Here is a 23,219-nt window from a genome sequence, read left to right on the forward strand (position 1 = left end):
TCTCACTCGAAGGAGCAGCGGCGCCTTTGCTGAGTTGATGCTGTCCAAGATCAGCAAGGTGTTGGTGGAGTTAGTTTCGGCGCTGCCATGGGAGATGGAAAAGGCATGTATGCCGATGGAGAAGGGCACCTGCCCATCCCCAATTTGATCAATGGGTGTATGCTCCAGGAAGATGATGTGATGTGTGCAGTTTATCCGTACTAATCTGCATGAGATGGGGTGTGATAATGATCATTGAGTCAATCGGTCAAATCTACATGAGCCGGGGGTGTGATAATCAAATGAGTCGCGAGCATGTCATACGAGTGGGACGTAGTTTTTGTCTCCACGAGTCCAGGTTATATAGTTTTCCAGCTCTGGTCAGCTGAGCTAATTGAGATGTATTTGAAGTTTTGAACTTTATATATAATAGAGGTGCTAATGTGAGATACTCAAGTAAACCAACCCCTTCAGTACACACTTTTATAAGCGCCCTCAGTCATCTGTATCACTGTATGGTTAGACAAGAGTGTTGCCGGGAGGCCTTCTTCGAAGCAAGCAAGATGTATCTTAACCTTTTTGCGTGTGTACCTTACTACTGGTCCTTGTGAAGTGAGATACTGGAGTAAACCAAGTGCAAATTTTGTCGACCCCGAGCATGCTCTCACGAGAAGGAGTAGGGACACCGAGGCTGAGCTGGTGCTGTCAAAGATCAGCAAGCTGATGGAGGAGCTAGGATCGGTGCTGCCATCGGAGATTGAAGTGGCATGCATGGCCATGGAGGAAGGCAAAACTAAGATCCATGATCTAATCGTGGGTCGTACGTCGTTCTCCCTGTACCGGTTCGTTCGTGAGGAGCCCATTTTGCTGCAAGCTCCTAACCGGTGAGATGCCCATGGCACGCGACAACAAATATAGAGTACAAACGATTTCATGCACAATTCATAATGGACAAGGAAACAAATTCTACCAGCACAACTCAAGAAAGACATACAATCCCATCCAGCACATATATAAACTCCGGGTAAAGAATTTTACCATATTTTCAACGTAAACACAGTTTCAGTCACTATGTAACAAGTTATCTAAATAAGAGATTCCGTGTACACATGCAGAAGCTCCATCCATCTCCATCAAGGCAACAGTTTTTCTGAATTCCAGGACATGGTAGGCAAAGCCTATTTGAGTTCCGTCGTATCTACATGTTTAACACACGCAAATACTTATCATCATTTCCTTCTCTGAGGATCCCGACTAAGACCATGTTTCCTCAAAGTTCTGATATAATTTCGTGATAGACTGAATTTGTTAGAACCCAGATGGTGCAAGTAGTCCCAAGTGAAGATCCCAGTCTTGTGCAAATCATCAAACAGTATCCTGTGGTCCAAAAGAGTCGCTATAGACGAGACTTGCAGACAAGAACAAATTAATAGTTTCTGAGAGATAGAGATGGCACAGCTAACTATTTTTTGCATGAGGCATACTATTGTCCGAAGTAGATAAATCTGCCATGAAATCTATTCTACAAATAATATGAGCCTCACCAGACTCCATAGTTTCCTATTGATTCAGCTGACATTATTCCAACATGTCGGCACCCAAAAATAGCCTAGGATAATTTCAAGGGTGAATATTAAGCAAGCAATAAATACTCGTCACAAAATATGCAAATATTCTAAAGGTGTATTGTTCAAGTTTTTTTACATAGTTTTAAATAGCACGCTATGCCTCTTAGTGGCAGGCCTCTTCTAAACGATATAGTGTGCTATTTAAAATGTTTGTTCATTTGTTTGAATCAAAGTCACTTAGCTCAGGACGTCTTCTATACGGTATAGCGTGCTATAGCTCGCTATTTAAGACCATCGTTTTGTAGGACAAGTAAATAGTCCAGGGTTAACAAATAGTTCTAAACTTGCTATGGCAGCGTACGCCCCCACCAACTTAAAAACACAGCTTTCCAACTTCAAATGCTGACAAGGAATGCACAAAATACACTGAAATTTTACCTTCTTGACAGCTATTGATCTGATCTTATTGTCAGCTGCCGGACTGTAGACTCTAAGAAACTCGGCTGAGAGATGGAATGTACTGCCGTCTGCAAATTCAACCTCTACCTGAGAACAACCACAAACATAGTTCAACTCACCAATATGAGATGGAATTTTTGCAGCAAGTTAGAATTTTAGAGAAATAACTTCCTTGTAATTTTACAGCCAACTTTATGTGCTAATGGTTATCGCATTCAGACAATGTGAGTCTTTTTCTGCAACAACTTGTTGTGTGTAAGTATGTTTAAGTCATGACAGATGCCTGCTGTTCTAAGGTTGTAGAAAAAAAGTAAGATTCAACATCAAGATCCACTAGTGCTAGGTTACATTCCAAATTCATCGCCAGATAATTATATCAATTGATCTGTGAAGCAGCCGAGTAGCAGAAAGTAGGTACTATTTACTAGCAATAGCCAGCCAATGGAGATAACTGAATGAATTTGTAAATTCTGGATAAGCTCATTCAAATGGATATGGTACTAAAAGTACTGTACGACTGGTCAGGAATGGATAACCAGCAAGGGCCAGGCTCTAGAGATCGCTTTCCCCTACCACAGATTAGGAGCTCGGCATGGACCGCGCCGCAGGATTTCACGTCAATTTCAGTGCCCACAAGTTACACTTCTTGTCACATACTCACATTACAATCACACGGAACGTCTTTTTTCCTATGCTGCCATGAATGCGTGAACTCGGCATTTCAGCTAAAACTAGAAGCACTGAACGCTAGACGACTAGACCACAATAATCAGAACAGTCACCACCAACCAACAGAAGCACTAAGACAATATCCTTAACTTTTTTTTAGAAAGGGGGAGGACCCCGCCTCTGCATCTGGACGATGCATACGGCCACTTTATTAATTATTCTCACAAGACCTTACAAAGTCATACAACAGTAAGACTAAAGCCACCGTCTAAGCATCAACTGTCGCTACTCCTATCCAATTGATGAAGGGGCGCTGATAGTCTGGGCCTAATACCAAGCAGACATCGCAGCCAAACCTAAACATCTAAGACCTGAGGTCCCAACCAGGACGCTTGCCGGGTATGGGGCACCTACCAGTCCGGCGCACACCTCAACCAGGACGCCTGCCGGGTATGAGGCCGCCGCAGCCACCTGCCACCAATCCATTTTCAGTGTTGTACTGCTGCACCACCTTGCCCGGCCTCTCTGCCATCGACGCCACCACGACGCCTGATAACGTCACCCTCCTGCGCGCAGTGGCGGTGCCAGAAGTTCAATGTTGTGTAGTCAATTTGAAATTGTGTAGTCAGATATATGAATTCCTATTTATTTTTTGCAAGATGTATACATGTATACATTGATTTTATCAAAAAGCTGGGTAGTCAATTGACTACCCAGCTTACATGTGGCTTCGCCACTGCCTGCGCGAGTCCCTCGCCACACATCGGGCGCCGAGTCTCCACTGCGCCACGCCGCCGAGAAACGCCACCATTAATCTGTAGGATGAATCACCGCTCCACCAATTATTCCGTCCACTGGTCCCTCGAGCCCGTGTACACCTCCAAGCATGACGCCACAAGAGGGAAACGACACAATAATGCCAACGTCATCCGATCTACTGATCTAGGGTTTCCCCCGGAGGTAGCAGATAGTGGCCTGGAACTTCTCAGCAGCGATGCTTTCAACAAGGGAACGACACCGAATAGTGCCGCCATCGCCGGCCTCGGCAGCAGCTGCGAGCAGGTCTTCACCCAGATCTGTTCCAATGGCCTCCATCAAGCGTCTTGTGCACGGATCGTCCACCACCGTGACCGCTGCGTCGCCCGTCGCGAGTCCACAGCCGCCGACACATCCTCCGCCGTCCGAGGCCGCCGCCCCGGGATCCAGCCCTCGCTGGCCGCCGGAACAAAGCCACCGAGCCCCATCGAGGGCGGCCAACGGGGGCGAAGAAGCTAGATCCGGCCAAGCCCGGCCAGGATCCGGCCTCTCCCCGCGCTGAAGCCACTCCCGCGGCCCTGCATCTCGCCCGCGCCCGAGGCGACGCAGGCAGCGCATGCGCGCGCAACGCCGTGAAGAGGGGAAACGCCCCGCCGCCACCTTCCCTGGGGCGCACGCGGACTTCGCCTGCGGCCCCTCCAGCGGCGGCGAAGCGAGGAAGGGGGCGAGGGGGACCTGGCGGCGGCGGCGCTAGGGTTCCCCCGTGTCGCCCGGGGGCGACGCAGGGGCGAGGGGGCGTGGGTTCCTAATAGTTTATATTGTTTCCAGTTAGACAATATCCTTAATAACCAACAGGAGTACTAAATTACGGATTAAACAAGAACGTCTCATGTGAGTTGATAAATTTCTTTAACTAGAAGATGCCCCGCGCGTTGCTGCGGGACCATTTGCTACAACTATATTGTCTTATAAAGAAACAAAAATATATAATGTAAAGTCAACGACCTATGTAATCTAGCGTGATGTTCACAAAGATTAAATGAAGCCTTAGAACATGTCGTAAATAGAATATTGGTGATAAGAACACAATACGTATGCGAAATGAACTCCATAACCAATGACTGAATCGGAAAGCACCTGCAAATGAGCCACTAAATGTCCTTCTCTCTAAATTCCTGAAGCCAAGCTTTTGAATGACAAAAGTGAAGCACTGAAATTAGTACTGGTCTCAATATCTGAAGGAGGAAAAAAGTGATAACAATGGGCATGGTTTTCTGATCGTCCCAACTCGCGATGTTTAGGTACATCAAAACTAAAGGATCACAAAAATTAAGGTGCATCTACTAAGTAATAATGATCTAAGTGACATTATCAAGAATATGCTACAGCAATGAATGTGCAGCAAGCGGATGGGTCTGTCACCATTTCTCTGCTGATCTGTACGCGATACCAGTATGTCCACCCTGTGTAGAAGACAGTAAAATGAAATTGTGAAAACAAAATAGTTGCCTCACATATAGCCTACCTAAATTCATCCAAGCCTATCTTCTTGATTGAGTGACAATTATGACTTACTTGAATAGAAGGGATAATGAGATTTCGTCCTGGGTTGTAGTAGATGATTTGTTCCAACCAATGCATTGCATGGAATGAAGGGAATCATATGAATGTGATTTGTAACGTACTGAAACAAATATAGGATGCATGTCATGCGTTCATCAAGTTCAGATGATAAATTTTACAAATGGGATGATTATCTACTAACTCAAGCGGTAAGAAACCTATGCAGGAAGAAAGCACAAATAACCATCGCAATCTGCAACAAATCATCGAGCAACCTGTGGCCAAATCTTAGAAAATAAGAAATCAGATAAAAGATTGGATTAGACAAAGAAAAGAGGGCTAGAGAGGGACCCAATCAATCAGCATGTACATGTTGGGAAGTGTAATCAAAGATCTGAGTCCAGTTGTGGTGGAAGACGATTGTCTTCTTTCAGAAAATAAGATTCATGTGTGCACTCCAGGCTGATATTTAAAGGATAAGCGAGCGGTTCAGTTACTTCCTCCGCATTTGTGTCATTGTGTGGTGCGGCCGTTCGTTTCTGGCACATTTGCAGGAAAGGAGATTGTGGGGAAGAGGAGCCGATTAGGCAGAGTCAACAGCCGAACAGGCACATGCAAGATAGTAGAAGGCAGGAATCCAACGTCGTGCCATAGTGGGCATTTATTTTGGCATGTATTAGCAGATGGGCCAATAAGCTGGCCTACTACGAGTTTGTACATGCAGCAGACCATGAGGCATACGGTGGCCTGGGGTCGCGGCGAGGTGGCGTCAGTGGCGGAGGAGCATCGATTCCTATGTGCGCTATTGGCGGTTGTGCGGCCAGGGGATAGGCGACCCTGTGTGCAATAGGTTGTGACCGCCATGGCGGCGCGGACGGCCCAGTGCAGGAGCGATCCAGCTTTTTGATGGGTCGTGGTGAATGGAGGACTCTCCTCTTATTTCTCTCGTCAGTTACGGAATAGGAAGAGGAACAAATGCGTCTTACATGGAAATTAAACAGCACCATTAGTTGAAATAAAAACTAAAATATTATTGATGTGGCTGAGCTGTGAGATAGTTGTGAACTTGTGATTGGTTGATATTTGATGACATGGCGTGCTGAGTTGGACCACTTGCATGTCAAAAGAATACCTTGTAGTGGGGAGCAACTTCTTAAGAATGTAAGATGAATGTTTCACCTTATGGTACTGCAAGCAGGGATGTCGCCATGAGGCTCCACAATAATGGAAAAAAAAAAAGGAGACAAATTCTATAATCAATCAGCACATGTTGATTAATTCAATGCAAGTAATTTTAGAGTAAATTACACTTGCGGTCACAAAACTTGTCGGGCATATGAAGTTGCCACTAGCCTTGGAACTTGGTGGAGCATGTCGGTGAGTTCACAAATATGCGACGTCAACCAAGAATGCAGTTTGACGTGCTAACATGGCCTTCCTTCCTCTCTTTTTTTGGCAAAAAAAGGAAGCACCTAACTGTACAAACACCCCAAATAGTAATAATAATTTAACAAAAACAATTTCGAATCTAGCAATGAGATTGGTGTACAAGTTTTACTTTCTCTTTGTGAAAATAGGGGAGTGGGTTGTGTCTTCGTCGTGCAGTTGGTGCTTAATTTGGAAGCAACGACGATCATTTCATTATTCCATTTGCTCAGGAGGATGTCTAGGTGTGTGATCAACCCAACGTCTTCTTCTTTTCCAGCCCGTCGATCCTTCAAAACCGACATCATGTCGTTACTGACACTTCCCCACAGAGATCGGTGACCTTTTGACTGCCTGCACGGATACTTGTTCCGGAGACGGCATAGCATTCCACTGGGAAAACTTTGATGTGCCATTGATAAGTGCGGGATGAAGAGGATGGAGGACACCCCCAGGGACTAGATTGTATTTACCTTTATTACATGGGTTGTCTTGTAATGTTGGTGTTAGTTAATTTTGAGCTGTCATTCTTTTGGAAGAAAAAAAGTTAAACATGACGACCAACTAGAGCATACCATCAACTTTGGACGCACAATAAACAAAAGTGAAGCCTACCGTCCTTTGCTCAAATACTGTACGTACGCGTGCCAACCATGTACTGAAGGTTCACGGACGCAGTATGTGTCTATGAATTGGTGTCCGTCGCCACAGCGGTGCCTCCTGCATGACTGGTTGGCCAAATGTGCATGAGCTACGTGTGATATCCAAGCAAGTTGCATGCTCGGGACATATAAATGGGGCCAACATCCAGCTCTGATCAATCATCTGTATCACTGTATGATTAGACAAGATTGTTGTCAGAGCCAAGTGACATGTATCTTAACCGTTTTGGGTGTACCTTACTACTGGTCTCTGTGAAGTGAGATACTGGAGTAAACCAAGTGCAAATTTTGTCAATCCCAAGCAAGCTCTTGCAAGAAGGAGCAACGACACCGTGGCTGAGCTGGTGCTGTCAAATATCGGCAAGCTGATGGCTGAGCTGGGATCGGTGCTGCCATGGGAGATCAAAGCGGCATGCATGGCCGTGGAGGTGGGCACAACTAAGATCCTTGATCTGATCAAGGGGCGTAGGTCGTTCCCCCTGTACCGGTTTAGTCATGAGGCGACCATCTTGCTGTGAGCTCCTGACCAGTGAGATGTGCATGGCATGCAGGGATGAATGATGCAAGGTGTTCATGGGCATATGCCATGGCAAGCTCATTGACTCCATGGCCGGCGTAGTGCCCGAGGCTACTTTCAAGGTGGCATTGTTTACATGATCAGAGGTACATGTAGGATGCTGCCATGATGATCTTTCCCTCACCTCCTGTTCCACCGTAAATATAAAGTAGAAAAGATTTCATGCAGAAATCATAATGAACAGGAAAATAGTTCTACCGACAGAACTCAAGAAAGACATACAATCCCATCCAGCACATGTGTATGAACTCAGTGTAAAGAATATTATCATATTCTAAATGGAAACACAGTTTCTGACACTATGTAATAAGTTATCTGAATTAAGAGATTTTGTGTGCACATGTAGAAGCTCCATCCATCCACATGGCAGGCAAACCCTATTTGAGTTCCGTCGTACCTACATGCTTAAGACACACAAATACTTACCATCATTTTCTTCTCTGAGGATCCCGACTAAGACCGTGTTTCCTCAAAGTTTTGATATAATTTCGTGACAGACTGAATTTGTTAGAACCCAGATGGTGCAAGTAATCCCAAGTGAAGATCCCAGTCTTGTGCAAATCATCAAACAGTATCCTGTGGTCCAAAAGAGTCGCTATAGATGAGACTTGCAGACAAAAACAAATTAATAGTTTCTGTTAGATAGAGACGGCACAACAAACTATTTTCTGCATGAGGCATACTATTGTCCGAAGTAGATAAATCTGCCATGAAATCTATTCTACAAAGAATACGACCCTCACCGGACTCCATAGTTTCCTATTGATTCGGCTGACATAATTCCAACATGTCGGCGCCCAAATATAACCTGGCATAATTTAAAGGGTTAAATATTTAGCAAACAACTAAATACACACCACCAAAATATGCTAGTAATATTACAAAGGGGTATTGTTCAAGTTTTTGTAGGACAGGTCAACATTCCAGAGTTAGCAAACAGCTCTAAACTTGCCATAGAAGCATCAGGCCCTCACCAACTTTAAAAAAAAAATGGTCTCCCCACTTCAAGTGGTGAAAAGGAATACAGAAAATACAGTAAAAATTTACCTTCTCGCCAGCTATTGATCTGATCTTGCTGTCAGCTGCTGGGCTGTAGACTCTGAGAAACTCAGCTGACAGATGGAATGTACTGCCATCTGCAAATTGAACCTCTACCTGAGAACAACCAGAAACATAGTTCAACTCACTGAAATGAGATAGGACATTTGCAGCAAGTTAGTATCAGGGAGAAATAATTTCCTAGCAATATTTGCAACCAACTTTATGTGCTAATGGTTATCACATTCAGACAAAGCGAGTCTTTCTCTGTAACAAATTGTCGCGTGTAACTTTGTTTCAGTCATACCAGATGCCTGATGCTTTGGGGTTGCAGACAGAAATAAGATTGAATATCAAGATCCTCTGGTGCTAGGTTACATTCCAAATTCATCGCCAGATAATAATATCACACAACGCTTTGTTAATGATTGATCCGTCAAGATACCAGCAATAGCCAGCCAATGGAGATAACTGAATGAATTTGTGAATTCTGGATAAGGTCATTGAAATGCATACTGTACCGAAAATAAGGTACGACTGGTCAGGAATGGATTAACCAATGGATGCCAGATTCCTGAGCTCTCGGCAAGGAGAATGCGAGGCAAATGTCGCTTTCCCCTACCCAGATTAGGAGGAAGCTCGCCATGGACCGCACGCCAGGATTTCACGTCAGTTTCAGCGCTCACAAGTGGCGCATTACCATCACACGGAATGTCTTTTTTCCTGCGCTGCCGTGGAAGCGTGAACTTTTACATTTCAGCTGAATCTGGAAGCACCGAACGGCTAGACGGCTAGACCGCAGCAATCAGAGCAGTTATCACCAGCCCACAGTAGCACAGGATTCAGGTAAATCGGAGGGGATCTGAGGAGGAGGAAAACGTCGCCGCAGGGAGAGGAGAAGGGGGCAAGCGACTCACCGATTTGGGCGGGTGCAGCGCGAGCTTCTTCAGGCGCGGGGGCTGCGCCGCCGCCGCGTGGCACAGCCGCCGGGCCGCCGCGCCCGCCCTCGCCGCAACCGCCGCCATGGAGAACTACTGACTAGCTCACCCAGAAGCAGAGCCGGCGGAGGAGCGACGCGATCACAGCCGTCCGTTCCCGACCACGTGGTGGAAGCGTTTTCTCTTTTCTGTGGCCTGCAAAGGCCCACGCCTTTCCCACTTTCCGCCTTCGCCCCAGCTCGCCCGCCGCCCACGCACGCGCAGCGCCCAGCCACTTGGAGCCACGAGTCGGATGTTGCGGCGCGCGTCATTAAGGCAGGGGGGCATCTAGATTCTAGACTACATCCATTCCCTCCTCTCCGGCGGCCGCAATGCCGCTGCCGCTGGCGCAGGTGCAGGAGCTGCGGGACCGCCTCTCCGACCGCTTCCGCCCGTGGAGACGCTCCGCGCAGTTCTGGGTCCGCGCCGTCGACATCTACGGCAGCTACAAGGTGCGTGCGGCACGGGGAGGAGGGAGCTCCTCCTCCTGTTCCATCGGCTCCTCCGCCCGCGCGCGCGCCAGGTGTTCGGTGGTATGCGTGTGATCTCACGGTGTTTGGTTGGCTGGTTTTCGTTGTCCAGGTGTGCCAGCTGCGAACGGGGTTCGTCAAGGATGAGGAGGAGCGGCAGGCCATGTGGGAGCAGCAGCACGAGATCGGCGCCCAGAAGATGTACTCCCTCTGCTCCGAGCTCGGCGGCCTCTTCCTCAAGGTCCCTCCCTGCCCGCTGCTTTCTGTTTTGCCCTCTGATCGGCCGTCTTGCTTACTTGTCTTATACCTTGATGAATCGGAGGGTGACTTTGTGAGGCTTCGCGGACTCCAACAGATGCCACATCCTACCTACACTCACATTCTTTCACCTTTTATTTCGACCAGGCTGCTCAAATTCTGGGGAAGCCCGATTTGGCGCCGACGGCCTGGGTGAAGAGGCTTGTTACATTGTGCGACAAGGCTCCGTCCACGCCGATCGAAGTTGTCAGAGATGTTGTGGAGAAACAGTTCTGCAAGAGCTTTGATGAGATATTCGATTTCTTTGAAGTTGAGCCTGTTGGGTCTGCTTCTATTGCACAGGTTCGTGTTTCGGTACTTCTCTTGGCTGAAGATCCGGTGAATTGTAACATTGGTGCTCTGCATCATTTTTCTTTTCAGTCTTGGGCCTGTGCATGTACCATTTGTTCCTTTGTGCCACTACCCTTTATTGTGAAGATAGTTGGGATAGCCTCTCACTTACTAGCATTGCTGTTTCATGTATTGTTAGGTGCATCGAGCGAGGCTTAAATCATCCAAGACAGATGTTGCTGTCAAGGTACGACTTAGGACTGCATGTATGTGTTCCATAAGCAGCTGTTTCCTTATCTGATATGCTCTGATGTGCCCTAGTGGATCTGGTTCTCCAGGTTCAACATCCAGGAGCTGAACAATTGATGATGGTTGATATCCGGAACATGCAAGCATTTGCCTTGTTCTTACAGAAATATGACATCAACTTTGATCTGTTCTCCGCCACAAAAGAGATGGAAAAGCAGGTTTATGTTTAGTTCACTAGTACTTTTGTTATTTTTGCTTCTCCTAGTATACTTCTCGGCACCTGCTCTAAACCATCTAGAAAAATTGAGCCTCTTGCGGTTTTTATTATTCTCTTTTTTTGTAAATTAAGGCAGACTGGCCTGTATGTTCAAATGTAATCATTTACTCTGTGATAAAAATGGGGTGTCATGTAAAGTCAATGGAGATTTTGTTATAAAATGATGGATCATATCCACACATCCACAAGTGGACTAAACTGGGCCACTAAGGCTATTTACTTACTGGAAAATAAATAAGTGCAATCTCAGTATTCAACATCTGGACCATTAGAAACAAGATAAGATAACCATTTACTGGGACATTATTAGTGTTTTTTTACTATTAGTATTCGATTGTAGCAGGCCAGATATCTGTATACTGCGAAGCATAAAGTTGCATGATGCGTCTCCTATACGAGTATATGTTATGTGAGTGCCAGTTTGGTTCTTATGCGCCAAGAGATACGAGAAAGTATAATTTGTTTTCATAAGAATGTGCACCTTTTCTGAGATCAAAACTAATAATTTAACCATTTTCTGCGAATTATTGATCTTTTGGGCTTCATTGTTTCCATAGATATGCTATGAGTTTGATTTTGTGCGAGAAGCGAGAGCAATGGAAAGAATACGAGAATTCTTACGTGTCAGCAATAAGAAACCTCCGGTTATGGTGCCTCGTGTGATTCCTGGAATGATTAGCAGGTACATTGTCATATCTTCTTAATCAGCCAAACCTGTTTTTCAGGTTTTATTGAATCCTACTTCTGCACTAAATAAAAAGCTTGTATCATTCGGATGGATTCATTAGAGAAGTTATAATGGGTCATCTGGTAGTTGCAGGCTTTGCTTCTGTTCCAAAAACGATATCCTCTGTGTGATGCTTCCTTACATATAAGGAATACTTGCATTAGTCTGTACTGGTCAGGCAGGCATTAAATATCTTATGTATAATTGATTTACCCTTTATCTGTCCTTTAATCTATTATTTTTATTGATCTAGCTGTCCCTCTATCTGCCTTCCTCCGGCTGAATTCTAATGTGTTGTGTGTTTAGGATTTTTAGAGTTCATGAGCGAATCACTATCCATCATGAATTTATTTATTTATGCCACTTCATCACATCAAAAGTGTGTTGCTGATTTTATACCATGCCTTGTTATTCTTCTTGTACTACAAATGTAGGAAATGTGCCATTGTGTATGAACTTATTTCCTTTTAGATAAATGAAAAACTCATTAGCAAGTTAGGCACTTCATATTTTATTGTTATTTTGAAATAAGGTTGTGTATTAGTCAATGAGTAATAGAGTTCTTACAATCGCGCAAGACCTGCTTCGACACGCAGGGCAGTACACAACACCCTCCTACAGTACTGGACAAGGCCATGGGCCACAGAATTGCTTTTTCTCTGAATATTTTGCCCTTTGATGTTGGGCAGATCTCTGGCAATAGTGACTTTATTTTGTTGAGCCACAACTCCGTCTTCTGTTTCTTTACAAAATAAGTACATTTGATCAATTTGTCTTACTTATGAAGTAAGTGAGCCATTTTTTTTCTTTGATAGGGAGGTCTTGGTCATGGAATTCATACAAGGAACCCCAATAATGAATCTCAGCAATGAAATGTCTAAAAGAGGAATTGATCCTGCTGGTAAGCTTGCAGCAATGGCAAAGCAGTAAGCCCCTTCATCTCAAAAGAGTATGGTTCTCATTTCCTTATTTTATGAGGCATACTCGCTCCCTCCCTCCCTCCTCTTAATGCATCAGTACTACTAGAATGAACATATGGGAATTCCACACCATTTTCATCCTTAGTTATTGCACTCCTTTTTATATGTGTATTAAATTTTTATGTCAAACATGTCCTTTCTTCAATTCCTACGAGTGCTCTGGCCATCTCAAAAGGTACATTCTCCTTTAATGCAGGAAGATTCTAACGGATCTTACACTTGCTTATGGCCAAATGATCTTGAAGGATGGCTTTTTCCATGCAGATCCACACCCAGGAAACATCCTTATCTGCAACAACACAGAGGCAAGTGATGCTTATTACCAAAATGTCAAAATATTTCCTTATGGCAAAGGCATATTTTTAGATGAATATTCTTTTATGGCGACCCTCTATTAGGTAGCTTTGCTTGACTATGGACAAGTGAAAGAAATGCCAGAGGATTTACGACTGGCTTATGCAAATCTTGTCATTGCCATGGCCGATGATGACCTTTTGAGGACTAAAGAGAGTCTGAGGTAAACTCAATCTCTTTTTATGTTAAGTCATTTTTCATGTGATAATTAGATCTGTACGAGGACAGTAAATTCAAATCAATAGTCTTAGTTAAAAAAAATCGACTGCTGGCCTGATATTCCTTAAGGGACCCTCTGTCCCCTCTCATATTCTGCCTGTGGATCTCCTGCAAGCCATCATCAACAAGGCCTGTCAGATCTGCTCAAGTAACTTCTTCTCATTGCTCAGGTGGATTTCCTATTATCCTGTACACACACGACATGCCCCTGGTCATGCAGGCCTGTCCTCACCAACCTCTTTACCTCAAAGGGTTTCTTGAAACTTTTGGCCAATCTGCTGGTTTATGTGTCAATTATCACAAATCATGTGTGCTACCCATCAATGTTCCAGAAGGCAGAACTCAATACCTGGCTGGCCTTTTTCACTGTTTTTTTTCTCTTTCTTGAACACTGGCACCTTTCCTTCGACGTATGTAAGGCTTCCTCTTGACCTGTCAAGATCCAAAATCTGTGATTATGCCCCCCTCATTGAGCGTATTGAACGAAGGCGTACATCGAACTCTTCCTTTGTTTTCCTTGGGGAACACATCCTTGTCGCTAAATCTGTCCTTAGCTTGCTGCCCACCAAATTGCTCCTTGAGGTTGCCGGAGGGGGTTAAAGAAACTATTGACCATGCTTGCTGTATATACCTGTGGGAAATTCGGAAATCACAATTAGACCTAAATTGTTGGCTACCTGGAACAAGGTCTGCAAAGCCGAAGCTGAATGGTGGTCTGGGTATCCTGATCTCTCGGTCCAGAATGAGCTCCTCTGCTGAAATTCCGTAATAAATTGTACAACAAGCTCGACATCCCCTTGGTACAACTTGTCTGGAAACACTACGTGAGGTTGGTCCGCACGCCTTCAGGTCTACAGGTTCATTCTTGTGGAAGGACATCATCATTCTTTCTGACAAACTCCTTAACACTGCAAGCTGTATCATCACTCGGGGGGACACATGTCACGCCCCAGCCAGGGATTTGAGGTGGATAGGGGTGGAAATGGCTAGGGTTTGTCGAGTTCGTCAGGGGAAGAGGAAAATCACCAGGGAAGAAGATGAGATGCACTAACTACTTTACTCTAAAGTTGTATCTCTTCTCTTGCTTTCTTTCCAAGCCGAAACGGCATATATAGAGTTCATTACAATGGTTCCCTGTAGCTAGGGGCTTTTAATTGGAATGTAAAAGTAAACAGTGAATAAGTGCTGTAGTAAAAGTCAGTATCGGATCTCCCTTCATTCACTCTCACAAGATCTTGGCCTTCCATTAACTGAACCCACAAGTGTCGAATATTTTGGACACTCGGCTCGTCAGGCTTAAGTGTATTGACTGACGGCACTGACAATGCCGCCCGCTTGAGATCAGCTTTGTCGCCAAGGCTTGAACGATGGAAAAGTCGTCTCGATGAAACCGACATCTTCCCAAGTAGCGTCCTTGGGACCCATGCTTTCCCAGTGGATTAGCCATTGTTCCACTGGAATTTCCTTGCGAGTGATAATAGTTCTGGTGTCCAGCTGAGAAAATGGTGTCGTCTTGATCTTGCCATCTTCAGTAACTAATGGAACATGAGGGAGTGGAACAGCATGGTTGCCAACATGTTCTTTGAGCTGGCTGATGTGGAACACAGGATGAATTTCTGCTGTATCTGGTAGCTGCAGTTTATAGGACACCTGACCGATTCTCTGTAGCACTTTAAAAGGTCCATAATACTTAGATCGCAGTTTCAACGATCCCCTTAACCCAAATGCATTCTGGCGATAAGGTTGGATTCTGATATATACCATTGCTCCTTCCTTCAATTGTCTCTCTATCCTTAACTTGTCAGCTTGCATTTTCATACATTCTTGAGCAACTTGGAGATTTTCTTTCAGCTTGTGCAGTAACTTTTGCTTTTCAGTAACTGTTAACTGAACTGCTGGATTGAATGTATCTGACAGAACAAACTCGCCAATCATAGGGGGTGGGTAGTTGTATAACGCTTCGAATGGTGACTGTTTGATTGCCGAGTGAAAAGAAGTGTTGTACCACCATTCTGCAAATGAGAGCCATTGCTTAGGTTCTTGGAAGACCATGCTAATGAGGTAATGTTCCACACCCTGATTGACTCTTCCAGTTTGTGGGTGGTGGGCAATACTGAATTTGAGCTTAATCTTGAGTGCTGTGAACAGTTGCTTGTATATATTGCTTGTGAATATCCGATCCCTATCTGAGACGATTTCCTTTGGAAACCCATGTAGTCTGAAGATGTTTTCAATGAACACTTGCACTACACTTTCAACAGAGTATGGGTGAGAAAGTGCTATGAAGTGAGCATATTTTCTGAGACGATATACGACTACTAGGATAACTTCCTTGCCAGCAGATTTAGGAAGAGCCTCGATGAAGTCCATGCTGATTCGGGACCATGGAGCTGCAGGAATTGGGAGGGGTTGAAGTAAGCTTGCAGGATGTTTGTGTTCCACTTTAATCAGCTGACACACAGGACATTGGTTAACAAAGTTTTCAACCATTTTCTTCAGATCTGGCCAGCAGAATATTATTTTGATCCTCTGATAGGTGGCTTTAATACCAGAATGCCCTCCCAATGCAGATTGATGAAAAGTCTCCAGGAGTGTCAAGTCTCATATTAGTAGCAGCTCCCACACAAATCTTTGTTCCATGTTTAATTATACCATCCTGAATAGTGTATTGTGGAGGATCACTAACATCACCAGCTACTCTTTTTAGCAACTTAGAGCTATCAGGATCATTGCAGTAACTGCGCTTAAGTTACTCAATCCAGTCTGGTACACAAGATCTTATGGCATGAAAAACAGTATCCCTTCTAGATAGGGTATCTGCCACTATATTTTCCTTGCCCTTATACTCTATAGAGTAATCAAATTCCAACAATTTTACTAGAAGCTTCTGTTGGATACCTTCAGTTATCCTGAGTTGTCATGTACTTCAAACTCTGCTGGTCTGTTGTTATAATCAGCTTGTTGCCTAATAGATAGTGTTTCCATTTCTTCAATGCCTCCAAGATTGCCATAGCCTCCTTCTCATAAATGGACTTGACAGAAGCTTGAGGCCCAAGGCATTTGCTGTAATAGGCAAGTGTTTTCCCTGACTGCATGAGAACGGGTCCTAGACCTGTGCCACAGGCATCCGTCTCCAGAACAAAGGATTTGAAGAAATCAGAAGAGCCAATATTGGGCAAGTAGTGAGTTTGGTCTTGAGCAAATTGAACACTTCAGTATGAGTTGCAGACCACTGGAAAGAATCTTTTCTAAGTAAAGTCATGTAGGGAACTCTAGAAGGTCTGATTAGGTGGTTGAGCTCCAGCAGTCAAAGGGATTGTGTTGTTGCAATCCCTGTTTGGAGGCAGTGATGTAGGTTCAGAAAAGACCAGTGGGAAGTTATCCAGTATATTCTGAACTAGGGGGTTCTGAATGTTTCTAGTCACTGGTTCCTCTGTTTCTAGTGCATACACCTGTATAATATATCCCATCACAGGTTTAGTCAACAGCTTGCTTATAGCAGTAGGTGTAACCAGGGACTTAGCAGGAGCTGTATTGTGATCAGTGAAACAATAGGAAGACCATTTCTGTGCACGGTCAAAGTTTCGAAATCCTTTGTAATAGGACTGACTTTACAGTTTGCTCATCCAATCACATCCCAAAATGATACCATAACTGTGGAGGGGCAGGGTTTTAAAGACTGAAGAAAACTTCTTTCCTTGAATGAAATAGGTAGTGAGAGGGACAATGGCAGTAAACTGTAATTTTCCCTACCAGCCACACTGACCTTCTTAACTGGTGTACTGTGTAAATGACAGTTAGCAGTAAGAGCAAAGTCGTAGTTAATAAAAGTGTGTGAACTGCCACTACCCACAAGCGCCACTGCTTGATGTCCCCCCATTTTAATCAGCAGTGAAAATGTAGCAGGGCCTCCTGTGCCAGCTATCGCATGACAATATATCAACATAACTTCAGATTTTTGCTCTGGGTGTTCTGGGGTATTAGGAGTTGTGTGATAAGCTTGATCTGGTGTAGGTGGAGTCTCTTGTTCCTCTAATTCAACTGTATCATCATCAATCTCCTGCATGATATGGAGAGTTCTGCCTTGTCTACATCTATGTTCTCTGTTCCAAGGTTCTTTACAATACCAACATGTCTTACTCAGTTTTTTTTTTTTTTTGAAACAAGGCAAAATATTTGCCATTTTCATTGATTAAGGAGAAGAGAATTGCCTGGTTAATTGACGGAAAACCGGGCTAAAACCGATACAATCCCAACCCACATGACATGGGCACCACCGGCCATCCTGGCCACCGACATGGGACACAACCACGACGGCACATGCCACCAGATGGCCACACTCGCAAGCAACCGACAGCTCCGACTTTGACGACGAGCCTCACAAGGAAAATATGCAGGACTTGCGCCGACCGTGCCCTCCACAAACGACCACCGAGCGCCTGTCATCGTCACCACCTGGATCCGCTCCACCGCAGCTCCGACTTCAAAGCAACCAAGCAACCCACGGAAGAGCACCTCGGACACGCTAGAAAGAACCGACTATCGAAGTCCACGCGGCGACCCGAGCTCCTCTCGACGCCATCATCGTTGCCACCCAGAAACCAGCTCCCCGCCTCAGCAAACCACACGACGAAGATGCCACCATCCACGGCGAAGATGCCGCAATCCACCAGTCTCTCGATCGTAGCTGGCTCCGGGACGATGCCCCCAAGGAGGAGAAAGACGCGAAGACGCCTCCATCGCCCGATCCAGCGGACCTGTGGTTTCCCTCCGGAGCCAAAGCCGTGGGGAGGAGGAGTACCTCCACGGCGACGCTTCCAAGAAAGATCACGACACCCGCAGGCGCCGCCGTCGCCGGCTCTGATGAAGACCGGAGCAAGGATTTCTCCCGGAGACCACCACCCCCACCGACCGCCGCCCACCAATCACCACCCCTGCTGAGGCCGACCTCACCCTAGCCGCGGGATCCCACGATCCACCGCGCCCAGGCACGCACCACCCCCTGGCCGTAGCCGCCGTCCACCACCGCAACACCATAGTGACCACCACCACCGCAGCAACCATCGCATCGCAAGGAGCAGCAGCAAGATCAGAACCACCAAGGCCAGATCCAGATCGGAGCAGCTCCAGCGAAGCAGCAGGGCAGACGAGTAGGCCCTGCACCGCAGCACACCTCGAGCTCCGGAGGTGCCACGCCCGCCGCGCCCCAACAGCCACCGCACCCGCCGCGCGCAGTCACCGCCGCGCCCGACCAAGGATCTGCGCCCCACGCTCACATCCAGAGCCGAGAGCCGGCCCACCCACGCGCGCCGTCCACGCCCAGGTCACGGCCGGAGCCCGGACCGAGGCCGCCGCCCCGGCGTCCCAACCTCTGGCCGCAGCCGACGCCCCGACGTCCCAACCTCTGGCCGCAGCCGACGCCAAGGCGAACGCCGGCCGCCCGTCCGCGCCAGCCGCCGCCCGCGAGGTCCCAGACCGGGACCGCTCGAGCGCGAACGACCGCGGCCGCGCGCCCACGACCGCGCGCCCACTGCCGCGACCATACGCCTCGCCGTGCGCCGAAGACCACCTCCGCCGCGCGCCAGGACGCCGCCCTGAAGCCGAGCGCCGGACAGCCGCCAATCGCTCGCGAGATCCCCTTTTCCTGAGCGACAGCAGCCAGAGAGCACGCCCCGCCGCCGCCGGCTCTGCACAGGCTTTGCCTGCCGGAGGCCACCGGCGACGGCGAGGGAGAGAGAGCCGGGGAGGGGGAGGCTGTGGGGGACGGGGAAAATGGATTATTCCATGAATTCCTCAAAGCGAGGCTCATCAAAATGAAAAATCTAAGACTACTATAAGACTACTAAAAAAATAATAAAACAAGAAAAAAATTTGAACGATTAAATTACTGCTCCCGAATATTCAAGAAAGAAAAAAAGGAGACCCATGCCATGATTTTCAAATCTTTTCTATTTAGTAGTCTAAGTTTCTCGATGAGAATTTGGTTCACCCCACACGTACCCGTCATGGGCAGCCTGCTTTTCTAGTGGAGATGAGTGGGAAGATAGAAAAAGACGAATAAGAAAAGTTTTTTTGGGCCGCCGCCCGTGACGCCCTGGGGAAGGAGCGGCGCGGGGGCCGGGTCCTCGCGCTGTTATTTCTTCGGGTTTATGTCGTCTTACTCAGTCTGATTCCCAGCTGGAGGAACTCGCTCAGCATGGTTTCTGTTAAAGTGTGGTCTGTGAGGAGTAGGGGCAAATGTTGCTCTTGGTTTCTGCATAGTGGATTGATAATAAGCCTTCTTTGCATTAGCAGCATTTTCATACACCTTTGCATACCAATAAGCTTCCAGCACTCCCCTAGGTCTCTGACCACTCACGTCATTCTTAATGTCTGCTTGAAGGCCACCTATAAAACAGTTCATAATGAAGCTTTCACAAGATTGCCGAAAGTCGTCTAGGTCACAAGATCGCACTCCCCTAGGTCTCTAAGCCTTCTTTGTATTAAATCTGTGTTTGTCGAGTTTGTCAGTGGAAAAGGAAAATCGTCAGGGAAGGAGAGGAGATACACTAACTAATCTACTCCAAAGTTGTATCTATTCTCTTACTTTCTTAACAAGCCAAAACAGCATATATAGAGTTCGTTACAATGGTTCCCTGTAGCTGGGCTCTTTTAATTGGAATGTAAAAGTAAACAGTGAATAAGTGCTGTAGTAACAGTCTGTATCGGATCTCCCTTCATTCACTCTCGCAAGATCTTGGCCGTCCGTTAACTGAACCCACAAGTGTCGAATATTTTGGACAATGGGCTCGTCAGGCTTAAGTGTATTGACTGACGGTACTGACAACACAACCCTCTTAGGCTCCCCCCTCCATCTCTCTTTATCTCTCTGTCTGAGTTGCTAGACCTTTTTCCACTTTCCTATCTGTTGAAGCTTTTGATGAACTTCAGAGTTCAGGCCGCTCCTCATTGTAAATCTAATTCTCCCCTCCCTCCCTCCCTCTCTGAGCCGCTAGACCTTTTTCTACCTTACTCTCTTCATTCAAGCTTTATATGAACTACATGAGTTCATGCATCTGATACCTGAAGTTACTCCTGGGCGAACACCTTCTCCTATTCCTAGAAATTCTACAATCTTGCTTTCCAGCACACCAGCTTATCTCGTGTTTGGATATCCAAATGCACTTCCAAACTGAAGATTTCTCGTGGCTTCTTCTCAGCCACAGGGATATGCTCATTCATCGAAACTATCAAGTAGGTGAAGATTCCAACTATGTCCTTTGTACTGCTGGCAGCCTAAAAACCAGGGATCGTCTATTTTGGAGGTGCTCCTTCAGCACCTCCTGCTGGCAAGCTATCGGCATTCAGCTAGACGTCACCTCGGATTGCAATCACATAGCATGGCCAAAATCGCCTTCAGGAAGCCTTTCTCATTGGAGGCTTTCATCATTGCAGCATGGGCCAGCATAACAAATATTTTTATGTGCTAGTTTGTAAGAGAACAATCTTGGGCCAATGGGCCAGCATAACAAATATTTTTAATGGGGTCATGATTTGTTGCTGTGTATACTCCATGGAGTATAGCAGACAATGAGATAGAAGCCTCGTTTATAAACAAGGAGTATAGCAGACAATCAGCAAGCTTCGGTATATTACTTGTTTTTCTTATGGATTTATCAAATGTTTCAGTGAATTTGGTTTCAAAACATGGAGTATAGCAGACAATGAGCTAGAAGAACTGTTTCAGTTATCTCTTAGAATGTTTGATACAAGATTACCGCCTGGAGTAACCGTGCTCTCGCCCTTTGCTGATGATTCTTCACTGAATAAAGTTGGAGTAGAGGTATGCGACTGTATTATCTGCACTTCTATAGTTCAAACATGAAAGACAATTGGCATATGTTGTCTTCCTCCATTTACTTGAAAACTCTTACAGGCATACAAATGATTTGTGTATTGGTGCAGTTTAACTTCCTTCTAAAATGTCTTCTTTCTATTTGGTTTGCTACTTGAAGAGCTTCCCAGAGGAATTATTTTCGGTGCTTCGGACGATACAACTGTTGCGTGGGCTGACTGTAGGGATGGGCCTCCGTTTTTCTTGTGCTCAGCAATGGAAACCAATTGCCGAGGAAGCTTTGTTAAAGGCTGGGAGAATAAAAGGTCGTACTTTCAGCATATTGGTACATCTGTCGATGAGTCAAATCTAATCAGCAAGCATCATGGTTTCCATTGTGCTGCTTGGTACTGCTCTTTATATTCATAGTGTCTTTCAGGTTGACTAACTTGAACTATTTGTTTTTTGTTCAGATGTAAAATCAAGAAGACCAAGAAGAAGTTTCCTTAGAAGGTTGTTTTAGGGAAGTAGAGATGACAACAGCCAAAGAACCGATATGTAAATCATTCTGTAACGAACTGGCAGTAACCAAAAGGCATTTTTTCCCCTTTTACGAGGTTGTAGTGCGGGATTATTTGATACTGATTATTTGTTTGTCTTTGATCACAAATTATATATAATATGACAAGAAACATGTACTTTAAAAAAAGGAAAGGAATAAGAGAAAAGTGTATAATTTAATTTGGACTTCTCTTGTTTGGTTCAGTAGGTTTGGGATTTTATTAGAAAGTGAATAGGTTCTGTTAGCATCTACTCCCTCCCTCCCAAAATAAGTATCGTTAATGTAGTATAACTTTGTACCAAATCAGCGACGCTTATTTTGGGTTGGAGGGAGTACTAGACATGATTTTATGCTGAAAGCTACTCACATAAGAAGAAAAGGGGATAATGTTGATGGAAGTGAATTTAGTGCAGATTTCACCAGGTTTCACTTATCCCTTTTGAGACCCCATGACAGATTATTTTACCTCGTTTAAAAGTTGTGCCACATTTGCGGACATGGAGTTTCTTAGCACAAGCTCATATGAGCTTGGATGAACAGTAATGATCACAGGGTAAAAATGAAATATAAGAAAATAAAGGTAAAAACAAAAGCAAAAAACGAAAATATAAAAACAAGAAAACAATAAAAAGAAAAACCGGAAGGGGAGTCTCCTGAACAGTTTATGTAGGCCGGCCTGTTATCTTTGCGTAGCGATCACAGGGTCGCGATAGAGCGACTTATGCGCCAAATAGGATACGCCATTTCTCCACAGATCCTTTGTTATCTTGACAAAATTTTCTCCACGGAATGGCGTGGGAGAGCAACTAATCAGCGAGTACTCCTTCGTGAGCACCCGGAAAGGTCATTTTTGGTGTGCTGGAAGTGCGCCACATTTCGCGTTCTCGGTGCTCCCTCCGGATTTTGTTTTTTACGTGTTTTTGGCTTTTAGATGATTTTTTTGCTTTTTTCGTTTTCCCCCTGATTTTTTAGGTTTTGGACAAAAAATTGAAAAAACAATTGCGTAAAAAACATGATTTTTTTTCCTGCGAGAGGCACATATTTATTTCTCGCGGAGGCACGGATTGCTTCGGTTGTGCCTCTCGGAAAAGAAAATAAACATGTTTTCTTTTTTTTTCCTATCGTGAGAGGCATATATTTACTTCTCGTGGAGGCACAGATTTGCTCGCGAGAGACACAGTCGTGCCTCTCGGAAAAAAACACTTTTCACTTTTTTTTCCTTTCGCGGGGGGCACGGACTTACTTCTCGTGGATGTACGGATTTGCTTCCGCGAGAGGCACAGTCATGCCTCCCAAAAAAGAAAAAA

General features: G+C 45.5%; 2 protein-coding genes across 4 annotated transcripts; one reads left to right on the top strand and one right to left on the bottom strand.

Annotated features, from left to right (window-relative positions):
- Nucleotides 1–7,907: 7,907 nt before the first annotated feature.
- LOC123079997 (uncharacterized) lies at nucleotides 7,908–9,820 on the bottom strand. Of its 2 annotated transcripts, none has more exons than XM_044502854.1 (4): nucleotides 9,614–9,820; nucleotides 8,706–8,813; nucleotides 8,402–8,466; nucleotides 7,908–8,234 (listed from the first exon to the last, which is right to left on the bottom strand). In XM_044502854.1, the coding sequence occupies exons 1-4, from the start codon at nucleotides 9,719–9,721 to the stop codon at nucleotides 8,087–8,089; spliced, it is 429 nt and encodes a 142-aa protein (XP_044358789.1). In that variant the 5' UTR covers nucleotides 9,722–9,820; the 3' UTR covers nucleotides 7,908–8,086. The 2 variants fall into 2 exon arrangements, with proteins under 2 accessions (XP_044358789.1, XP_044358790.1); XM_044502855.1 differs by having other exon boundaries at nucleotides 7,908–8,265.
- Nucleotides 9,501–22,091, top strand: LOC100682518 (uncharacterized protein slr0889). Of its 2 annotated transcripts, XR_006438169.1 has the most exons (13): nucleotides 9,501–10,125; nucleotides 10,256–10,384; nucleotides 10,549–10,743; nucleotides 10,931–10,978; nucleotides 11,070–11,198; nucleotides 11,815–11,939; nucleotides 12,800–12,910; nucleotides 13,161–13,269; nucleotides 13,363–13,481; nucleotides 15,455–15,598; nucleotides 21,206–21,359; nucleotides 21,532–21,676; nucleotides 21,824–22,091. XR_006438169.1 is itself a non-coding variant. In XM_044502853.1 (12 exons), the coding sequence occupies exons 1-12, from the start codon at nucleotides 10,006–10,008 to the stop codon at nucleotides 21,871–21,873; spliced, it is 1,434 nt and encodes a 477-aa protein (XP_044358788.1). In that variant the 5' UTR covers nucleotides 9,510–10,005; the 3' UTR covers nucleotides 21,874–22,091. The 2 variants fall into 2 exon arrangements, 1 of the variants encoding a protein (XP_044358788.1); XM_044502853.1 differs by lacking the exon at nucleotides 15,455–15,598 and having other exon boundaries at nucleotides 9,510–10,125.
- The last annotated feature ends 1,128 nt before the right edge of the window (nucleotides 22,092–23,219 follow it).

The sequence above is a fragment of the Triticum aestivum genome, chromosome 3D (assembly GCF_018294505.1).
Source record: "Triticum aestivum cultivar Chinese Spring chromosome 3D, IWGSC CS RefSeq v2.1, whole genome shotgun sequence".
In the NCBI taxonomy this organism is placed as follows: Eukaryota; Viridiplantae; Streptophyta; class Magnoliopsida; order Poales; family Poaceae; genus Triticum; species Triticum aestivum.

Excerpts from the sequence above, each read along its gene's own strand:
- LOC100682518 (XM_044502853.1), top strand. The coding sequence starts at position 10,006 with ATGCCGCTGCCGCTGGCGCAGGTGCAGGAGCTGCGGGACCGCCTCTCC. Across the intron at positions 13,482-21,205 it reads AGGACTAAAGAGAGTCTGAG|TGAATTTGGTTTCAAAACAT; the intron begins GTAAACTCAATC and ends CAAATGTTTCAG. Across the intron at positions 21,360-21,531 it reads TGAATAAAGTTGGAGTAGAG|AGCTTCCCAGAGGAATTATT; the intron begins GTATGCGACTGT and ends TGCTACTTGAAG.
- LOC123079997 (XM_044502854.1), bottom strand. The coding sequence starts at position 9,721 with ATGGCGGCGGTTGCGGCGAGGGCGGGCGCGGCGGCCCGGCGGCTGTGC. Across the intron at positions 8,814-9,613 it reads CGCTGCACCCGCCCAAATCG|GTAGAGGTTCAATTTGCAGA; the intron begins GTGAGTCGCTTG and ends GGTTGTTCTCAG. Across the intron at positions 8,467-8,705 it reads GATCAATAGCTGGCGAGAAG|GTTATATTTGGGCGCCGACA; the intron begins GTAAATTTTTAC and ends AAATTATGCCAG.